The sequence below is a fragment of the Colobus angolensis genome, unplaced genomic scaffold (genome assembly GCF_000951035.1).
Source record: "Colobus angolensis palliatus isolate OR3802 unplaced genomic scaffold, Cang.pa_1.0 Scaffold58, whole genome shotgun sequence".
In the NCBI taxonomy this organism is placed as follows: Eukaryota; Metazoa; Chordata; class Mammalia; order Primates; family Cercopithecidae; genus Colobus; species Colobus angolensis.
This window is the reverse complement of record NW_012119376.1, coordinates 8,903,591-8,925,296: the sequence shown is the minus strand read 5'-3', so window position 1 is coordinate 8,925,296 and position 21,706 is coordinate 8,903,591. Positions and strand designations below refer to the sequence as shown.

Below are 21,706 nucleotides of genomic sequence, written 5' to 3'. Positions count from 1 at the left end.
TTTTTTCCTTTAAAGGAGAGACACTCTGGAGTAGATGGCCAATGGATTTCATATTAGGCTTATTCTTTTTTTTTTTTTTGGAGATGGAGTCTCACTTTGTCGTCCAGACTGGAGTGCAGTGTCGCGATCTCGGCTCACTGCAAGCTCCGCCTCCCGGGTTCACACCATTCTCCTGCCTCAGCCTCCCGTGTAGCTAGGACTACTGGCGCCCACCACCAAGCCGGGATAATTTTTTTGTATTTTTTAGTAGAGACAGGGTTTCACCGTGTTGGCCCGGATGATCTGGATCTCCTGACTTCGTGATCCGCCCGCCTCGGCCTCCCAAAGTGCTGGGATTACAGGCGTGAGCCACCGTGCCCGGCCAGGCTTATTCTTATATTCTGATGTTTATGTCTGATGCTTATCTGGACCTGCATGTATTGTCAGGCGAAAGTAGAAAAAGGCTATGCTTGTGTTTCTTCTAATGGTTTGACAGGGATCATCTTACATATATGACAAAGGACAATTTATTTTTCGGGTAGAGATGGATGACACCAGTAAGTTCATTTTGGTTTCATTACAAACTGTTGTTTTTCTGTGTGTGGAAAAGGCAAAAATATAACAGAATTTTATTATCTGTATCAAATATAGTAAAATTATTTTTCAGGTTTGTATATAATGATTGATTGCTTGGTGATATTAACTACTGAAGAGAGTCAAATTATGCATAAATTTAACTTTACAGATCAGATAACATCATCAGTGGTTAAGACACTATGGTAGGCCAGGTATGATGGCTCATGCCTGTAATCCTAGCACTTTGGGATGCCAAGACGAGTGGATCACTTGAGGTCAGGAGGTCAAGACCAGCCTGGCCAACATGATGAAACCTGTCTCTACTAAAAATACAAAAATTAGCTGGGTGTGTCTCCTTGAACCCAGGAGGTGGAGATTGCAGTTAGCCAAGATAACACCACTGCATCCAGCCTGGGCAACCGAGTGAGAGTCTGTCTCAAAAAAATAAATAAATAAATAAAAGAAACTATGGTAGGCATTGTCTGTTCCCCATAATAATGGGATTTTCTCTGTGGTATCTTTTACTCTTTTTTTTTTTTTTTAAAGAAATCTCAGAAGTCAATGAATTGAACATAATAAATTATAGGAAATGAATTTAAAAAAACGAATTAAAACTAAGAAAAAAATACCACTTAATATAGATCTTAGGTAATTACGACAATAAAGTTATTCAACATAATTGGAAATGAATTATTAAGATCCCTCAGGGTATTCTCTTTGGTAGTATAGTAGGCAAAAAATAAATAAAAATTCCACTATCTCAGAAAGATATCACCACAATAGTAGGGTGACTTACCTTTTAACTGCTGCCCACTACATTACAAAATGTTACGTAGTGTCTGTGTTTTTGTACTTATCTTGGCCAAAAGCCACGAAACAATTATGTATTTTTAGATTAAGAAAATAATTTGAGGACCTTCAGTTGTCTGTTGGTGGCAAAGACTGGCATTAAAGACAGGAAGACTCATACATTAAGTAGATTTCCCAAATTTAAAAAGTCATAGCTAAATTTTTTTGAACATTATTAAAAATATTTCTGCAAGTTCTCTCTGATTGGATTTTTAGGCACAGGCTATGATTACCCTTATTTTTCATTTTTGAAAATGTTCATAAGATGCTGTTGATATAATTACAAGGAAAGAGAAAGGCAATCTTTCTTAAATCCACACTCTTTTCTAGGCTGTTGTTAGCAGTTGTCTGGTTCTTCAATAAGAAGCTCTGTTATTAATAATATAAGAAGTCTGACATCTACATGACTTCTGTACGGAATAAACATGTAAGTCACTGTAATATTATGCATGGCTAAAATGCAACTGTTATATACCATTAAAGAATGTGGATATGGTTCAGATCGGGCTAAATATATACAAATAAAACTAACCGACTATTATTGGTTTTTTGTTTTGTTTTTTGAGACAGGGTCTCACTCTGTTACCCAGGCTGGACTGCAGCGGCAGGAGTTTGGCTCACTGCATCCTTGACCTCCTGGGCTCATGCAATCTTCCTAACTCAGTCTCCCAAGGTGGGACTACAAGCACACACTATCATGTCTGGCTAGTTTTTCTATTTTTTTGCAGAGATGGTGTTTTGCTATGTTGCCCAGGCTGGTCTAGAACTCTCAGCCTTAAGTAATCCTCACTCCTTGGCCTCCCAAAGTGTTGGGATTACAGGAGTGAGCCCTGCACTTGGCCACTTGCAATATTCTTGGAACAGTCACACTAAAACCTCACCAACACATTTAATGACTCAGGAAAAAAGATATTTCCACCTTCTTGGAGTACAGAATTACTAGCTCAACCAAAAATCAGTGAAGTCCCCCAAAATAATAAATCTTAATGTTAAGAATTTGAAATTCTGGTGGAGCTGGTGGGTAAAAACGATACTGTTTTACTTCAGTGAATGTCAGTGAAAACTCACCTCTCCACTGTCACTTTTGATTGGTGTGAGGTAACCACATGTGGGCTGCCTACTGGCTCTCCATTTCCTGGAGCGTTTCTTGTACATGGAAGTGCAGATACCTCTGGGCATAGCAAAGGAGATACAACAAAGGGTTACTAACATTCTTTTATCAGACCTAACTTCCAAGAGCCAGAATGTCTTGATTTATGTCCTGGCTCTGCTACTTACCATTTGTGAGACCTCGGGCACATCACTTAAACTCTTTGTGCCTTAGTTTCCTCATTAGTAATAGTACCTACTTAATAGGCTGTTGGAATTAAATGGATTAATATTAATACATGTAAAGGACTTAGAACACTGCCTGGCACGTTGGAAGGGCTAAAATAAGTATTATTATCTTTCCTAGCACTAAAGTTACAGAAAGTATATAATATTGAAACCAAAGCAACTGGCAAAGATAGCAGTAAGCTGACTTGATCAAGCTGATACTGAATATCTTTATGAAGGATTCAGAGCAAATCACCATGGAACACCATAAGTATTAAAAATATTTTTGAAAACTCAGTTTAGTCCTATGCACACTTAGAATGATGAGGATTTCATGAATGGAAGGCAGTGTACTATACCTAACCATTCCACCTCATTATTCAAAGCTTAATGTTGCAGCCCACTTTAAGCTAACAGTATTGATGACTGCCTCTAAAATACAGGATAGGGCTACTTGTAAACCTTTATACAGGCCGGAGTTCCGGATATATCTGTGGTAGATTATGGTTTCAGCTTGATGTGGGAGAATAACTGAAATAATTCCTACTCCTCACCCCCTCGTCCCCTGCTTTTTTTGAGAAAGGGTCTCATTCTGTCACCCAGGCTGCAGTGCAGTGGTGTGATCATGGCTCACTACAGCCTTGACCTCCTGGGCTTAGGTAATCCTCCTGTTTCAGCCTCCCAAGTAGTTGGAACCACAAGTGCATGCCAACATGCCCAGCTAATTAAAAAACAATTATTTGTAAAGACAGGGTCTTGCTATGTTGCCCAGTCTTGAACTCCTGGGCTCAAATGATCCTCCTGCCTCAGCCTCCCAAAGTGTTGGGATTATAGGTGTGAGCTACCTCACCTGGCCTGAAATAATTCCAAGACAGTGTTATTTTACAGCCTGGCACAAATTCAGTAAAGCTGCCAGAGGTACAAGAGATCTGATAACTCAGGCAGAAAGGTAAGTGATAATTTCAAATCTGCCCAAATTTGCAAAGCTGGTGACAGGCAGCCCCTGAGAAAACATCTGACAGATCTGTAAACTTGCCTGCTTGCTTACCCACCTCAGAATTCTCTTTGTAGCACTGGTAACACCAGTCAGCCCTCAATCAGATGTGGGACTGGGAGAAGGTGAATATTTGTTAGGCACAGTTAATCCTCAAGCCTCCTTTGAGCAGTTTTAACTCAAATCAAATTTATATGAGTGTTGACAAACACAGCTATGCCAATTAGTAAGTTTCACCTTCCCTCTTGCCTTTGTTCATTCTTGGATTGATTTACAAAGAATACTGAAAGAACAGATAAGGAAAGGGCAGGAAGAGGGAAAATGAAAACAAACCAACAAGGAGACTAGCCAGGCACAAACTACAGCATTAGCCCCTCAAATAATCCTGAGCTGGTGCAACTTACAGCCTAAATTGATCACTCTAACAACTCACTGGATACTATGCCTGCTTACAGCCTGTGTCTATTACAACCTTCTTGAAGACAGCATGTTAAAAATGCAATGGGGTTATAATATATAACCATTAGGGTTATTCTCCAAACATACACATACATACATTAGGGCATCTTTAAAAGAGCATGAAAACTCCACTATAAAGGAATTATGACATACAGAACCAAAATAGCTTCTACTGAAATAAAACTAAGTCCCAAAATACCAACAATACTTTACATTTGAAAATCCTTAATGTTTATAGGCAATGTTCTGTCACATAAACCACTGGATTTGATCTTTGAGCCAAAAGTATTCCAGCCTTTGCTTTTGTTTGTAAACAGAAAAAGAAAACTGCAGTACCTCTGGTCTTTTCTTTTCATATTGATATCACACATGGGGAAAGAGGAAGACAATGATGAGCTATCTACTAACCACATGCATGTACAATCATGGAGACCATGAGGGATCACTGAAGGAGCAGAACCAGGAGCTGGGGGACCTGGGCCCCAGCTGTGTGAGCCTGGCCTGTCATTGGCCCTGAGTGCCCCTGTGGGTAGAGGGACCTTGCCTATTTGTTCACACTGAATCCCAGCCCTATGACACGGCCTGGCACATAGAAGAGCTTCAAAAATGCTTGTTGACTCGAAGATAAAGGAAAGTAACCACTTCACAAGGCAGCAGTAGGAATTATGTATGAAACATGTACCTGATACAAAGAGGGCACTTATTATTCATTTGGTCTGAGTACTAAGGTTAATTTCACTTTTATTTAAAATACATTTGACTTATAATCTCCGAAAAAAAATCAATAATCTCTTTCCCAAGCTGATGGCATATAAGTAACTCTAATGGAATTTCAAGATCACTGCATGTTATATGTACGGAAATATCACTACTTACCCCAAGAATATGTACAACTGTTATTTGTCAATTGAAAAATAATAATTTCAACAAATTTTTAACTTTATTTTGAAGTCAGATCTAACAGGAATAACATTTAAATCCTTTTTCTGAGAACTGCCTATAATACAAGTTGTCAAATGTGTAAATTTAAAGTCCTTTCTTAAGAGGAAATATAAATATATACTACTTGAGCAGATAGTACGTGATAAATGAAATTTAGTTTTGAAACTCAAAGGAAATTCTTCTAAAAGTATGTGTATGTATACACATATATGTATTAAGTATCTATACATATATGCATAAATATGTATTACATAAGATGATTTAAAATATCAAGCGACCCATTAGAGTATAAACAAATGTGAAAAGTATCTGGCAGAAACACTAGACAGTTTTACATAAGAGGAAGGACTCGATGACAGACCCCTAAGCGTCTGTGAGTCTGTAAGTACTGGAAATATTTTCCCTCCATCAATTCCTGAATATCTTTACCCCTGGAGAGTCATTTCAAACATTTTATATATAAATTGATTTGAGTTCATTGACAGAAATACCTGTTCCTCCAGTGAGAGTTCCCTTGGCTATATCGCCGTTTCTCTGATCACTGGTTTTCTACCAAGAAGAAAAAAGAGGACTTTTAAAAATTAGAGTTATAAGTGAAAATGAAAAAAGCATACAAAAACAGTCAGAAAATGGCCATGTCAATACCTTATCTGTAGCTTCTGTCCTCCTGGTTCTTTTCATAATCTCCTCAAGTCGCTATCGGAAAGGAAGAATTGAGCAAGAAGATCAGACACAGAAAAAAAGTCAGCCTGGCACATTTAACTGATGAAATAAATAGATTATTTAAAACAGTCTGTTATTTTGGAAAAATATAATATATACCCTTTTTTTTTTTTTTTTTTTTGGAGATGGAGTCTTGCCCCGTCGCCCAGGCTGGAGTGCTGTATGGCAAGCTCTCAGTTCACTGCAGCCTCCGCCTCCTGGGCGCAAGCGATTCTGCTGCCTCAGCCTCCCAAGTAGCTGGGACCACAGGTGCCCACCACCGCGCCTAGCTAATTTTTGTATTTTTAGTAAAGACAGGGTTTCACCATGTTGGCCAGGCTGGTCTCGAACTCCTGACTTCAGTGATCCTCCTGCTGTGGCCTCCCAAAGTGTTGGGATTACAGGCATGAGCCACCCGCCCGGCCGTGCTGCTTTGTCTTAATTGGAGTTATCCAAGAAAGTTGGACTGCCTTAAGCTACATGAAGTGGAATTAACTGCTTTTTGGTGAGGGCTAAAACACTGAGAGAGATCTCTTTGCAGGAGACTGTTATCACTGAGGGGGCTACTAGTTTATGTGGCGAGGGTCGAAGGCGCGTTTTCCGATGGCCAGGGCTAGTCTCTGGGTCTTAGAGGGTGCAAGTTCGCGTCCTGAGCCTCTGTGCTAAGACGCAGCTACCTTCTTTCTCTCCAGGCGCTCCAGCTCTTCTCTCTGGAAATGCTTCTCTCGTTCTTGCCGGGCTCTCTCTGCTTCTTCACGAACGCGAGCTTCTTCTTCTTTCTGAAAACAGAAGGTCGGCGTCTGCCTCTGACAAAGAGGCGGGCTGCCCAGATCTCCCAGGGGGCGCCCGGAGGTGGGGGCGAGGTGGCGGATGGAGGAAGTGCGGAAGCGGGAGTACTCGCAGTCCAGTCCGCACCCTCCTCTGCCCGGCTGGGGCGTCTCCCTGCGGGATCGGGGAAGGGGGGGGGCGGGGTGCAGCCGCACCTGCCTCTGGGCGCGCTCCGCCTCCTCCCGCTCGCGCAGCGCCCGCTCCTCCGTCTGCCGCCGCAGCTGCTCCTCCTTCTCCCGGGCCTGCTCGGCTTCCAGCCGGCGCAACTCCTCCTCACGGCGAGTCCTCTCTTCAGCCACCCGTTGAGCCAATTCCTCTCTCTTTTGTCTGGAAAAAGACAAAAAACAAAATCAAAGACACCTGAGGAGAAATCTTTGCAGCAAGGCCTGCCTCGGTGATTCTGTAGGGCGGTTCCTTCAGATGTCCAGTAGAAAAATCCCCACTGGATGCCTTCAGCACTGTTAAGGGACAAAACGCGAAGCCACCCTTAGTCTTCCTCCCCCTTTGCCAGCTGCATTGCAGTCCGTGCTAAACAGAAGCAACATGTAACCACCAGTATCTTGGGGAGAGCTGGCTTTCTGGAAGGAATTTAACTATTTTTAAAGGCTCTGATTTAATTCAAATAATGTGACTTCTTAGTAATGAATTTGAAGCACCCCCGTCAAAGGAAATCTTTGTAAATAAATAAGGGTCATAGTGTTCTGTCACTGGACAGGAGGAAGACAGCCATGTAAGCTCCCTGTTGGAGCCAAAGGCAGGGCATGACCAAGATGGTGGCCCAGCGGGGGCATGAGATCCTTCCCGAGGGTACAGTTGTGTTCGTTTGAAGAACAATTATATTGACATTAGTCTTATTAGGCCCAGAAAATAACCAATTGAACAAACTGTCTCTGGGATACTGCCTGGCAGGCAATCATGGGGCATGTCAAGATCCCACCTGGCTACTCTCTGAGAGGAGATTTATCTGGAAAGGAGAAAACATGAACCCTTATTATGCAGCCTTAATGTGATCATTACAAAGACAAAGCGGAAACCTGGAGATTGGAGATGTGTTAAGTCAAAAAGCAGACTGTACAATTGTACCTCTGCTGTGGTTATAATTATGTAAATATGTATATATAGAGATATAGATATAGATATGTATACACACACTCCCATACTGTTGAGAGACTAGAAAGGACCACCCAAAATGTACACAATTACTGAAAATTGATATGATTATGGATTTTTTTTTCTTTAAACCTTTCTCCATCAGTGTTGTTGCACTGTCATTAAAATAAGAAAATGTGGCTGGGAATGGTGGCTCATGCCTGTAATCTCAGCACTTTGGGAGGTTTGGGTGGGAGGATCCCTTGAGCCCAAGAGTTTGAGACCAGCCTGGGCAATATAGTGACACACCATTTCTATTAAAAAAAAAAAAAAGAAAGAAAACAAGAAGAAAGAAGAAGAAGAAGAAGAAGAAAGAAGAAGAAGAAGAAGAAAAATGTGATTTAAAAAACAAACCGCTTAGTAGTCCCAGGAAAATTAGGTAACAGTAATCCTGAGAGAACTAATCCATTCACTTTCATCAGTATTATCACCTCCTCCCTCTCAGAGGGGTGTTGAGTTAATCCAAGTATCACTGACATCACTGACATCATGGTGTGGAGCAATGTCCCCCCTTTACCTTTCAAGTTCTTCTTGCTCCCTCCTCTCCCTTTCTTCCTTTTCTCTCTGCTCTCGGGCCAGCCGCCTCTTCTCAGCCAACAGCCTTGTGGCCTCCTCTGGGTTGGTGGTGCCTGCAGGAGTCTTAGGAGAAGCACTGGCAATCACAGTGGATGATGGGGCTGAGACCATGGCTGGGGTGGGGACCGGGGCTGGAGCTGGGGCCGAGGCTGGAGTTGGGGCCGTGACTGGAACTGGGGCCGTGGCTGAAGCAGCTGCACAAACAGGTACAAGGAGAAAACCAATTGGAAACAAAATCCAAAGAACAAAACCAAAACTAGCATTCCCCACATCCAAGGCCTAGAATTTACCATTATAAAAGAAAAGGGAATGTTTATTACTGTGTGTTCTCACGGTTTCACTGTGTTCTATCTGTAACCAAGCAACAGATAAAAAAATCAGTATGTGTAAGTGAGACATCCAACAAAGCTAATACTCTGTCACCAAGTCTTATTTTTATACCAGTTAAATCAGTTAACATATATTGAATGTGTACAGAGCCTCATGTTAGTCTGTGGGGAGTTATACACTGAGCAAAAAGAAGATGAGATCATCCATTTGTCTTTTATTGCATTTGAAAATTCCTACTCTTTGGTAACCATTCATTACTAGAGCAGCATCCTCAGCATCCATGCCATGAGTCCAGATTCAGACTGGGAAGATGACACCCTATGAAGAGGACCCTTTTGTCTCCCCAGAGCTGTCTCTAGGTCTGAGATGGGAGGAGCTCAGGGCCTCTTTGGGAGCTGGTGCTCATTCTGCTTATATGTCCCAGGCTGCCAAGATGCAAGATGGGAGCAGAAGTTCTCTGGTCTTACTCAGATTTATGAAGATGACCTAGAGAGCTGGTGCCCCAGAAGCCCCACACAGGCACTCACAATTCGGCAACACAGTGAGCAAGGCACCAGCAAGTGCAAGCTCTGGCCCCTGGCTGCTCCAGCCCCTCCTTTCGAGAGTCACATTTCTACGTCTGCTCCCACAGACTTTTCTCGGCCATCATGATGCTCTATAGCCCTTCTTTCCTTCCTTTTTCCATGGAAACAAACACTGGACTCCTCCTTTTTCTAACATTTTCACCTGTTTTGAATCATCTTTCTTTGCCCCACCCTCTATCTTCAAATTCAGTCTTAAGTAGAACACTTTTGAATGAAGACAATTCTCAACTAGAAATATTGAATTCCCAGCTCCAGGTGGTTTTAAATTTCTAAATAGCATCTGGTTAGCCTGGCAGAGGTGAGAACCAGTGGGCCTTCTGGAAAAAAATCTGACTTTATCAAGCACACAGGCTACGCCAGGGGTCCTTAAACTCCAGAATTCACAGGAATAGCATTGCCAGATTTAACTGGCCACCCGGTATTCTATCTGGCAACCATGTTTAGGAGTCAACTGACAAGCTTAGTATCTTTCAAGTCCTCATATCCACCACTACATACTCTGATTTAGTAAGTCTGAGGTAAAGTCAAGGGTCTGTATGTCAAAACATTATAGATGTGGTGGTTTAAAAATATTTCCAGTTTTCCTCAGCTGCTGCCAAGCTGCACTCAATCCCTCTGAGGAATCTAGGGCCATGTTGAAGTGGGATCCTCACTTCATCTGGCAACTAGTACCTTGCCGGGCAGTGCCAGCCCCACACTTGCTTGTGCCATGGCCTCTGTTTCTGAGCTCGCCTGCATTCTGCATGAGGCTTGACCTTCATTCTGCATGAGGGTGAGGTGACTGTCAAGGAGGATAAGATCAATGCCCTCATTAAAGTAGCTGGTGTAAATGTTGAACCTTTTTGAACTGGCTTGTTTTCAAAAGCCCTGGCCAATGTTGACATGCGGAGTCTCATCTGCAATGGAGGAGCTCCTGGACCTGCACCAGCAGGAGGTCCTGCCCCCTCCACTAATGTTGTTCCAGCTGAGGAGAAGAAACAGAAGCAAAGAAAAGAGAGTCTGAGGAGCCCGAGGAGGATATGGGCTTTGGTCTTTTTGACTAAACCTCTTTTGTAACAAGTTCAATAAAAAGCTGAACTCTTAAAAAAAATTCTTCGAAAACTCTCTCTTCAAAAGGTGGAGACTATGTTTCTCTTTGAGTGTGAGTTCCACCTAGTGACTTGCTTCTACTTAACAGAATGTGACAGAAACATTGGTGTGCAGCTTCTGAGACTGGGTCATAAAAGACATTGTAGATTCCTCCTCATTCTCTCTTCCAGGTCACTCACTCTGGCAGAAGCCAGCAGAGCAAGGAGACAGATAAGGACATTCAGCAATAACATGGAGTGATCCATGTGTGGAGAAGCTGAGGCCACCTGCCCCCAGCCTTGTGTGTAAGCCACCTTCCAGCTCTGGTTGAGTCTTGAGATGACTGCAGCTCTAGTGGACAGCTTGACTGCAATCTCATGAGTGGTCCTGAGCAGGAACCACCCAGCTGCACTGCTGCCAAATTCCTGACCCAAGGATCCATGTGATATGAGAAATGTTTGTTGTTGTTTTATGCTGCTAATTCATTATGCAGTAATAGGTAATAAATACAACAGGTAATTTTGATGCAGGTGCTCGGAACACATTTTATGGAATGAACTCAGCCAATAAAAGCACTGAGAAGCTACACCTGAATTCACATGTTGTGGTTCTAATAATAGGCTTTTGGATGTATGATTTGAGATTTACATTTCTATTTCTGCTTCCACAGATTATTTTCATGGCTATTATGATGCTCTATGGCCCTCCTTTCCTTTTCCATGGAAGCAAACACTGGACTCCTCCTTTCTCTACCATTTTCACCTGTCTTGAATCATCTCCTCTTTCTTGCCCCACCCTGTATCTTCAAATCAATCTTAAGTAGAAAACTTTGGAATGAAGACAATTTTCAACTAGAAATAGTGAACTTCTAGCTCCAGGTGATTTTACATTTCTAAATAGCATCTGGTTACCCTGGCAGAGGTGAAAAACCAGTGTCTGGAAAAAATTCTGACTTCTATCAAGCACACAGGCTACGCCAGGGGTCCTTAACTCCAGGATGCACAGGAATACTGTTGCCAGGTTTTTTTTTTGCTTTTTTTAAAAACTATTTTTAAGCAACGCTAAGTTAAAATATTATACTTATGGAAAGGTGTTAAACTTAACCTTAGAGTAAAATTTCCAAGTCTCCAATAAGAGAAGAAAAGGAAAACAAAAAAAGCTTCATCAAAGCATTGCAGGAGAAAAAGAGAGCACTCACACCACAGGTGAATTCGCTCTTACCAGGGCCAGCTTCTGGTTCAGCAGGTTTCCCATCTTCAACTATGGCTTCTTCTACCTTCACTAAAGGTGCTCTTCCCTTTAGTGAGGGCTCATTGGCAACTTTCTGAGGTTCCTTCTCAGGGTCTTTTTTCTCAGGCTCCACTCTGACTTCCCTCTTGACAGGGCGGATGTTGCCGGGGGATGGGGGCCGGACCTGAGCAGGAGCAGCTTTGACTGAGCCGGGTGGCAAGGAGGATGTCGGTCTGGGTGTGCCAGGCAAATGAGGAAGAGACTTGGACGGAAGCCTGGGCCACAAACAAACAAGGCAGACAGAAGGGGACACATGAGAACAGGCTTGCCAGAACCTAGAACACGACTCGATGGAAGAGAATGCAGATATTTAGCTCAGTGTATTTGTTTTTTATGTGGTAGATGCAGAAATAGAGTTGCTTTAGGGAACCATTCCAATTTCTCTTTTTCCTTTCCTTTCGGGAAGAATGTTATTCCCTAAGTCAAAGCCAAACAGCATGAGAAGAACAGTTCACTTTCAGAAGAGCGAGCTACTAATTCTCTAACATGGAACAACCCAGCCAGCCACTTATATTTCACTTACCAAAGTCGGGAGGGAGCTGACGGTCTTGCTTTGGGATTAGATGGAGATATAGCCCTTCGGGTGCCAGATGTGAGGAAGGGTACATTTTCTCTCTCTCTTTCTTTTTTATAGCCCTAAGTTCAGAGAAACTCAACAGTTAGATTTTTCCATGAGCGAGGCAACCACATTCACAATACTCAACAGTGGAGCTAGAAACCATTGAATGCCTTTTAAGGAATTTTCTCAGCTATGTCACATATACCCATTCCATCTCAACAAAAGGGCCTTGTTAGCTTAACACTGAACAGTATAACTGAATTAACACAATGTGACACTAATAAGGTGGTTCCGGATGTGTGATCTGGAGTCAAGTTTGTCAAAAAGCATATGTATATACATACTTTTAGAAAGAACCTATACTTTGTGTCTAAAATTAATTACCTGAAGCAAAACTTCCCAATCTGGTTTATCCCACACAAATGTCAAATGTTACTTCCATTTTTAAAAAACTTTGAATTAAAACACATCTTTTTCTTTTTAATTCTTAGCATTTCCCCCCCAAACATACTGTATCTCAGTCTTTAAAAAAAATTATATGCCTGCTATATTAGATATAAACTCATTTTTCTTTTATATTGATGTTTTATAATGGAATCAAGTCCTTCCTCACCTAGTGTCCTCTTGCAGCAATAGATAACTGATACAATAGGTGACTTTGAAGAAAAGTCAGGTTTACAGTGAGGAATTTCAGCTATTTATTTATTTATTTTTGCTCTTCCTTACCAGGAATAAACTGAAATCTGAAGGTGGGCCAACACATCACGCCTCCCTGACTGCCAACTAGGAATTCAGCTAGAGAGATGAACTTTCCTCAGTCAAAATGGGCAAAGGGAAGCCAAGAGAAGTGTTCTACTACTCTAAAGTCAATCGAGACCAAAACAAACAAAAATTGTACAGAGTAAAACAGACCCTTTCCAAGTATCTGAAACCTGACAATGGTAGGAGGGGCACGAGCTGGAGGCACCTATGTGAACACCTGTCAGGAGGGCAGACTGCAAGCATGCATGGGAAAGGGCAGAGTATTGTCTAGCCCCAGGTGACATGAACTAGTAGTGTACCTTTTCTTCTCTCCTTTTCTGCCTGGCTCAAGCATCAGTTCCTCTCTTCCTTCCTTTCCCTTTTATTCCCCTCAGTGTCCCTTTTAATTGCTTCCCTCCATTTTCCTTAATAGCACCCTAGTTGATGGACTGCGTTATCAGAGAAGCAAAAACATCTAAGTGTCAAATAATGCTCATTGTCTCCCTGGGATTTCTAAACAGAAAAAATGAAGAAAGAGGCAGAGAAGAGCTTCACAAGTGTGTGCCAGCTCTCCATCATTTCCAGCTGCTCAATCACCATTTCTCCCATTTTAGTCCCCAAAAGTAGGAGGTGGGGCCTCACAGAGCTGCTGTGGGCTTTGGGTATCAAAAGTTGCAGCCGCCATATGGGGTGCTCCTGGCTGGTGTACAGGGTGGCAGGCCCAGGGCTTTTCCCAGGGGAGACTGGGGTTAAGCACCTCAAGTAGCCCTTCTTTTTCTTTTTCTCAAAACATTTTGATTTGGCTGAAATCAGATCAATGGGTGATCTAAATGGGAAAAAGACTCAAGAGGGACAATTTTTGATGGGGGGGATTGGGGATTATTATCTGTGCCTGGATAATACAGAGATCAGGGAATGAACCTATATAAAGGTATATAATCCTAGGATTACAGTGCCTTTGAACCAATTGTTTCTTTCTTTTTTAAAAGTGATCTCCTTTAATCACCCAGGGGTAGGTGAGCAGAGGAGGAATGGTTTGGAAAAACACTCAATACTTAACACCCTCCCAACCAGGGAGTTTTTTTTCTTTTCTTTTTTAACTCTTTCAGTCCTTTTGTTACTCTTATATCCAACCACCCATTTGGGTACCAGACATGTAAAGGCACTCCTGATTCCCATCCTGATCTAATAGCCCACCATCTATACAATCATCTTTCCTATTAATACTTTCCACAATGCTGAGGGGGAACACATGCTCAGCAAGTCAATGGCTTGGGCAACATATCAGTAGGAAAAAGACTTTAATTTTGTAATTAAGGTAGTTTAGAATACAGTATAAATATCCTCCAAGAGAGACGATTCACTGACAGATACTTTAATGCAGTGCTGTTTAATAGAACTTTCTGATATGATGATGTTCTAAATCTAGCCACTAACCACATTTGCCTATTTGAATTTAAATCTAAATTAATTCAAATTAAGTAAAACAGAAAAGGAAATTTGAAAAACAACTCTATTTCCTATAACATCCAAAGGAATAAAGCACTTAGGAATGAACTTAACAAAGGAGGCTAAAGACCTGCATACTGAAAACTAGAAGATAGTGCTGAAAGAAATTAAAGACAACACAAATAAATGGAAGGAAGTCCTGTGTGCGGGGATTAGAAGATTTAATACTGTTAGGATGTCACTACTACCAAAAGCGATCCACAGATTCCATGCATTCCCTATTGAAATCCCAATATAATTTTTATTTTTGCAGAAACATAAAAATTCGACCCAAAATTCACAGAAAATTTCAAAGGACCCTGAAGAACCAAAATAATCTTGAAAAAGAACAAAGTTGGAGTTCTTACATTTCCTGATTTCACAACATATTACAGGTTGAGTATCCTTATCCAAAATGATTGGGATTACAGTGTGTCAGATTTCAGATTTTGGAATACTTGCATTAACACTTACCACTTTAGCAGCCTTAATTCATACAACTGGAAATCTGAGATGCTCCAATGAGCATCTCCTTTGAGTGCCATGTTGGTACTCAAAAAGTTTCACATTTTGGAGCATTCTGTATTTTGTTTTTTTGAATTAGAGATACTCAACTGGTAAAAAGCTACAGTGATCAGTACTGTGGTAATGGTATCAAGACAGGTATAGATATATGGGACTGGGCACTACGGCTCATGTCTGTAATCCCAGCATTTGGGGAGGTCGAGGTGGGTGGATCGCTTGAGGTCAGGAGTTCAAGACCAGCCTGGCCTACATGGCGAAACCCTGTCTCTACTAAAAATACACAAATTAGATGGGCGTGGTAGTGCATGCCTGTAGTCCCAGCTACTCAGAGGGCTGGGGCATGAGAATCACTTGGGCCTTGGAGGCGGAGGTTACAGTGAGCTGAGATTGCGCCACTGCACTCCAGCATGACAGAGTGAGACTGTCTCAAACAAAACAAAACAAAACAAAACAAAAAGACACATAGACCAATGGAATAGAATCCAGAGCCCAGAAACAAACCCTTGTGTATATGGTCAAATGCTAACACCACTCAATGAAACAAGGACATTCTCTTCAACAAATGTTGCAGGGAAAACTGGATATCCAAATGCAAAAGAATGAAGTTGGATTCCTACCTTATAAAATATACAAAAGTTAACTCAAAATGGAGTAAAGACTTAAATGCAAGACTTAAAACTATAAAACCTCTAGAAGAAAACATAAGTGAAAAGCTTCATGACACTGTATTTGGTACTGATTTCCTGGATATAACACCGAAAGCACAGGCAATGAAGTAACAATAAACAAACGGGACGATATCAAACTTAAACACTTCTGCATATCAAAGGAAACAATCAATAGAGTAAAAAGGCAACCTATGGAATAGGAGGAAGTATTTGCAATTCATATATTTAATAAGGGGTTACTACCAGAATATACAAATAACTCTACAATTCAACAATAACAAAATAACCCCATTAAAAAGTAGGCAGAAAACTTGAATAGCCATTTTTCTAATGATGCCATATGAAAAGCCAACAAGCATATGCAAATACGTTCATCATCACTGATCATTAAATAAATGCAAACCAAAACTACAAGACATCACCTCACATTCCTTAAGATGGCTGTTATCAAAAAACAAGATCACGACTGTTGGTGAGAATGTGGAGATACAGAAATCTTTGTGCACTGTTAGTAGAAATGTAAAATGATACAGCTGCTGTGAAAAATGGCATAGAGGCTCCTCAAAAAATTGAAAATAGGATTACTATATGATCCGGCAATCTCTATATATCAAGTGAAATTGAAAGAAGAATCTGTAGAGATAACTATATTCCCATGTTCATAGCAGTGTTATTCACAATAGCCATGAGGTGAAAGCAACCCAGATGTTCACAATACATGAAATAATAAACAGAATGTGGTATACAAATATAATAGAATATTATTCAGCCCTAAAAAGGAAGGAAATTCTGACATATGTTATAACAAGGATGAACCTTGAGGACATTATGCTAAATGAAATAAGCCAGGCACAAAAATTCAAACACTGCATGATTTCACTTTTATGTGGTCTCTAAAGTAGCTAAATTCACAGAAACAGAAATTAAAACAGTGACTGCCAGGGGCTGAGGGGAGGGAGAAACAGGGAGTTGTTTAATGGGTATACAGTTTGAGTTTTTCAGGACTTAAAAAGTTCTGGACACTGGTAGCACTTCAATATGAATATACTTAACACTGCTGAACTTTAGAATGGTTAAAATGAACTTTAGAATGGTTACAAATATATATATATATTTTTTTAACCACAACTAAACATTTTTTAAAAACTTAAAATTCAACTTGTCAGTTTCACTAGCCACTTTCCAAGTGTTCACTGTGGCCAGTCACTACTGAATTCCACAGTGCAGCTCCAGGATATAAATGACTCTGAGTCATTTTCTGGTAGTATTTGCCTAAATACTTGGTTGTAAAGAGGTAAAAAGACAGCTACTTGATTAAATAGAGAAAGAGGAAGGTAATGAAAACAAAACAAACCAAGGCTCTGGATCATGTGATGACAAATCTTTCATTTAACCTGTCAGCCACAGGTGTCCCTCAACCTTCTCTCAAGGAGTGTTAATTTTTGTTTTTACCCAGAACAAGATTTTTCCATGGTGAATGCTCTTTTCCCCTGCCCAGTGAGTACCCAACTTTGGGGCCAAGCTGTTCTGTTTAACTATGGCTTTTTGTCTGCAGTTAAGGAGGATCTCTGAAACACTAATAAACTAAAACTTCCCAGACATCAAAGATTGTTTCACCTGTGGCTTAGAGGGTTGGAGGCCTGACTCAATCATGAATCAAACACAGATTCCAGAAAGGCTGATGGAGCTTGAAAGAAAAACAGGGTGTAGGCAAAGCCATTAAGCTCTCACAACCCTGAATTATCCTTTAAGCAAAATCCTTTTAAGTGTCCATCAGGTTTATAAATCTGAATTGCTCTGGGAAGTTACGATTTTAAGAAATTGTTTCAACCTTTCATTAAAAGGGTTATACTGTTATCTTGGAGAGAGGCAATGAGATCTTCTAGTTGACTGGTGAGTCCTTTAAGACTAAAGTACAATGTCTAAAGACCACAGAATAAGGTTTGTATCTTTCAACTGATACCAAATAAACACAGGATTTAAAACAAAGAAGAAGAAAGATTCCTGGAGACATACAAATTACCTCATTGCATTTATAGCATGGTGAAAATTAACATTACCTCAGCCCGTAAAAACAAGTACAAATTATATTTTTCACTTACAAAATCTGAGTTTATAGCACAGCCTAACAGCCTTTTAAGAATTAGTGATTTAGCAAATGACTAATGTTTTCAAAATACTTTGACTATATTTTAAGATCCCTTGACAGGGCCTTGACAGGGATTAGCCAAGCAGGATAAAAATTCTTTATCTTGCTTTTGAGTGAACCACATTTAGAGTTCAGCCAGCTTCTGGATATGGTTGGAATAAAATGCTAAGGCAGCGGTCCAAGCCCACTTCCCCTTCAAAGGCCATTTGGTTTTCCTACTTTCAAAAATGAAAGTATTCTGGCATTGCACTTATGTGTATGGACGCTTCAGCAGGGTAGGGCATCCACTCATGTATGCTTGAACAAAGAATAGCTTTTGTCTTCAAATTCAAAATTTTAGGGAGAGCAAAATCCCCAAGTGAAGAGGAAGTAAGGGGACACTACTGCCCAGCCAGCCAGATTCATGATCAATGGGAGAGATGGGATGGTGGATGTCGCGGTCTCCCCCTCTTAGGCCCACACCGCACCTCAGGGTTGTGTCCAGTCTGCACAGGAACAGCACTGGCTCCCAGACTTGCCCAGCTGCTCCCAACAGCTACTCACCGCTATGCCATGAATGGTCCTCCTGCGAGAAGAGCCCTCAGGTGGTGTTACAAAGAGTTTTGGTCGATCCATCGAATTTCTAGAGTGTGCAGCTTTGTAGGGCATGATGATGGGGCTGCAAGATGCTGAACGAGGACAAATGGGGATAACTAGGGTGCAGGTGATTGGTTTTACACACAAGAGTGCCAGAGGAGCAGTTGAAGAAAGCCAAAAGCAGGTTCAGGAAAAGGAGCAAAGCAGAGATAGAGAGAAAAGTAGGAAGAAGATGTTATTACCTAAAGGTGCCCAGAACCATCATACTCAACTGTCCTTACAGTCCTATGAATTTATGATGAGTCCAAAAGGAAGGCATGTCCACGTAAAAAATCTAGAATATATTGTTAGCTCTTTGGCTCTTTAAATACTAATGAAAGATGTAGAAGTAATCCAGTAATTATGGAGAGCAATGGTCTTATATTCCTATTAGCTGATGGTTCTGGAAAAAACACTACATTAGTGATAAAAGATAATTTTTATGTAAAGAGTAGTTTATAACCAGACTTTTCCTAAATTAGCTTTAAGATGGAACAAAAGGTGGAAAGAGAGGAAGCGTGCAAGCAGGCAAGCAAGATATACTACAACTGTTTCAGGATTCAAGTTCAACAGCCAGCAGGGGAAAACAGCAACCAAACTTAAAAAAATGTTAAGTGAACAAGTCTTACCAGGTGTTAAGACTTGTCACAAGGATAAGTAATACTTTTCCAGGAAAATATTCTGTACATGTCTTATTTATTTATAGGCAAACCAAATGCATGCTTCTGGGTTTTCCCAAAAGCCAAGGCATTTGATGGTTCATAGGAAGCAGCATTAGAACATACGGGGAGATTAGCTATATCTATTTAAAATGTTGAATAGAACAGAAATATGTTAGATCCGCCAAATGTAAGGTTGAACCATGAAGAATCTTTACAGTTTTACTCAAGATGGAATATTTTATGAAAAACCACATGGCTTCTGACCATTTACCTTCCAAGGAACGCTGTTATGAATCAAGTTATTGTGAACAACAGTGGGTTTAAGGAAATTCATATAACACTGCAAAGGTATCAAAAGTGTGAGTATTCAGGTTCTAAGGTCCATTTTCAGATCTCGTTCAGAAATTTTATTTCCTAGCAAAAATAAGACAAACACAATTATAGAGAATACTATGTGTTTGGACATGGTTATAAAAGGACTTCTCAACTGTAGGCTTTGTAGCAACCCTTTAAAGAAACCACTATGCCGGCTGAATGTAAGAGGATTAATAAATTAAAAACTCAAAAGTTCACAAGACAAATTTGGGGTGATCTTAACTTCAGGATTATACAGTTGAAAAAAGATTTGCTATTTGGGTTTAATTTACGGACAGAAAGTCAATCAGATTGCATCTTTATTAATGTGCTCTTTCATTAAATGCCTGGCAGTATCTTCTGGCTATCACTGCACGGTTTTGTTCTGTTTTGAGATAGGATCTCACTCTGTTGCCCAGGCTGGGATGCACTGGCACCATCTCATCTTGGCTCACTGCAGCCTTGACAGTGAATAGATTGGAAACTGCACTCTCTTTTCCCATCATTTGAAAACAGAATTCTGTTTCTTCAGGACAAACGAAAACACTTTTTCATTTCTTCAGTTTTCCTTAAAATAATATATGTATGTCTTAATTGGAAACTGATATAAAGCTTTACTTCCAATCTTAATGGGGAAGGAACGATTTGTATTGTGAAGGAAGGGAATCTCTTTGTCATTTTGCCTGTGATCACAGGAAAAACTCTTTGAAAATAATCTTTTCTCAAGTGCCACAACAAGGCATTTGCATTTTCTAGACAAGAAAGAGTTCACTAATGCAAAATTCTTCCAAGTCAATCAAATGCATTTAAGGAATAACATCCTGGCATAAGGCACTGCTGGGGATTAATAATGGGGTGGGGGAGGCACGCACTGCCCAGGGCAGAGCCAGAGGCCATTCACCTTGCTCAAGGATCAAGAAACCCTTGAAAACAGCTCTGCTTGGAGGCCATGGGTCTGACACTGAAAAAGGAATAAAGTACGGAAATATGATTTCTTTTCCCTCAAGTGGAAAATAACAATTTCATGAAGTATGTATGGAGCATTTCCTGAGGCTATCATGGATATAAGCCAATGTCACCGGGCCTCTGGTTTATTCTTTATTTTAGTGTTGACGTGATACTAAATATGGGTTGAAAATATCCTTAAACCTAGCTAGTATAGTCCATAGAAAAACATCCTCAAATTTAGTCCAAAGAACATTTTTTGGCTAAAATAAACATAAATTTCTTGTAAGGGTATTGGATTTCATGGAATTCATTGCTGCACTGAATAGCAAGTACTGAAAAACCTGAAATCTTCAAATCAATTATTTGAATAATCTGCCCTTCTGAAGAAATAGTAAGAACAATATATAGTTACTTTTTCCCAGAGTACACTTCATATCCCAAGTAGTTAATTAAACGTGAACACTGTCTCATGAAAATGTCTTTGAGAAAGTCTGCCACAGTATATGTATTTCATCCTACTCTTGGTCATAAGTATGCATTAATTTAACTCATCCAGGATTTTCTATGTGAAATAATGGGTGTAGAGAAAAGATAATGCAGGTCAAGTGGTTGAAATGTAGCATAGCAAAAAGAAAAACGGCATAATATGATAATATGATACTAACATTTACTGAGGGCCTACTATGTGCAGGTACTAGTCCAAGCATTGTACATACATTATTTAATCCTGAGCTCTAATAATCACTTGTATTTTGAATGTCCTGGGGGAAAAAAGTATAGAAAAGTCAACCCAAAGCAGTGGCTGCAAATGAGAGGTGTGAGACTGGGAGTTCCAGCTCTCAACTACTCTATTGTCTGTGCAGGGAGTTTACAATCACTGTACATCCCAGGGCTAAGAGTAGCTGTTTAATCTGCTGATGTAACCCAGCACAGGACATATGATAGGTTACCTTCTTGCCAGTAGCAATTAGGAATATGATGAGGTCAAGGAATAACACTAAAATGGGAAAACATGAAAGAATAATCAAGGACAATAGATGAAAAATAAAAATGATGGAAAATGTGGTTTTGACAAGATAATTGGAAGATATGTTTGCATATATACTTCCAAATGAAAATTTAAGAAAACCCCAGGAATTCTGCTTCATTAAACATAAGCTGTATCGATGAAATCGGTGACAATGAAGCAGACAATGTATTGACAAAACAGGCAGCTCAAGTAAAGGCTACGCACTCTTTCACACTGAAACAAATTACAGAAACATATCAACTTGTGAAAAGGAGAATGGAAATGTGTCAAAATAAAGAGCCGGTTTGCAGATAAAAAAGCACCTTGGTTGAGCATAACAACAAA

At 40.4% G+C, this 21,706-nt stretch overlaps 1 protein-coding gene and 1 pseudogene across 10 annotated transcripts in view; one reads left to right on the top strand and one right to left on the bottom strand.

The window, feature by feature from the left end:
* Positions 1 to 21,706, bottom strand: part of MAP7 (microtubule-associated protein 7) — a 208,449-nt gene that overhangs the window by 11,815 nt on the left and 174,928 nt on the right. For 9 of the 10 annotated variants that reach the window (XM_011962091.1, XM_011962095.1, XM_011962096.1 and 6 more), the window contains 9 exons: positions 18,317 to 18,441; positions 12,167 to 12,279; positions 11,575 to 11,858; positions 8,313 to 8,565; positions 6,802 to 6,973; positions 6,496 to 6,597; positions 5,762 to 5,812; positions 5,608 to 5,665; positions 2,473 to 2,575 (listed from right to left, as the gene is read on the bottom strand). In XM_011962091.1, the coding sequence (XP_011817481.1) occupies positions 2,473 to 2,575; positions 5,608 to 5,665; positions 5,762 to 5,812; positions 6,496 to 6,597; positions 6,802 to 6,973; positions 8,313 to 8,565; positions 11,575 to 11,858; positions 12,167 to 12,279; positions 18,317 to 18,441 (1,261 nt within the window). Of the gene's footprint in view, positions 1 to 2,472; positions 2,576 to 5,607; positions 5,666 to 5,761; positions 5,813 to 6,495; positions 6,598 to 6,801; positions 6,974 to 8,312; positions 8,566 to 11,574; positions 11,859 to 12,166; positions 12,280 to 18,316; positions 18,466 to 21,706 lie in introns of all 10 variants that reach the window. The other variant, XM_011962088.1, reaches the window with a different exon arrangement.
* On the top strand, positions 9,995 to 10,945 carry LOC105526173 (annotated as a pseudogene).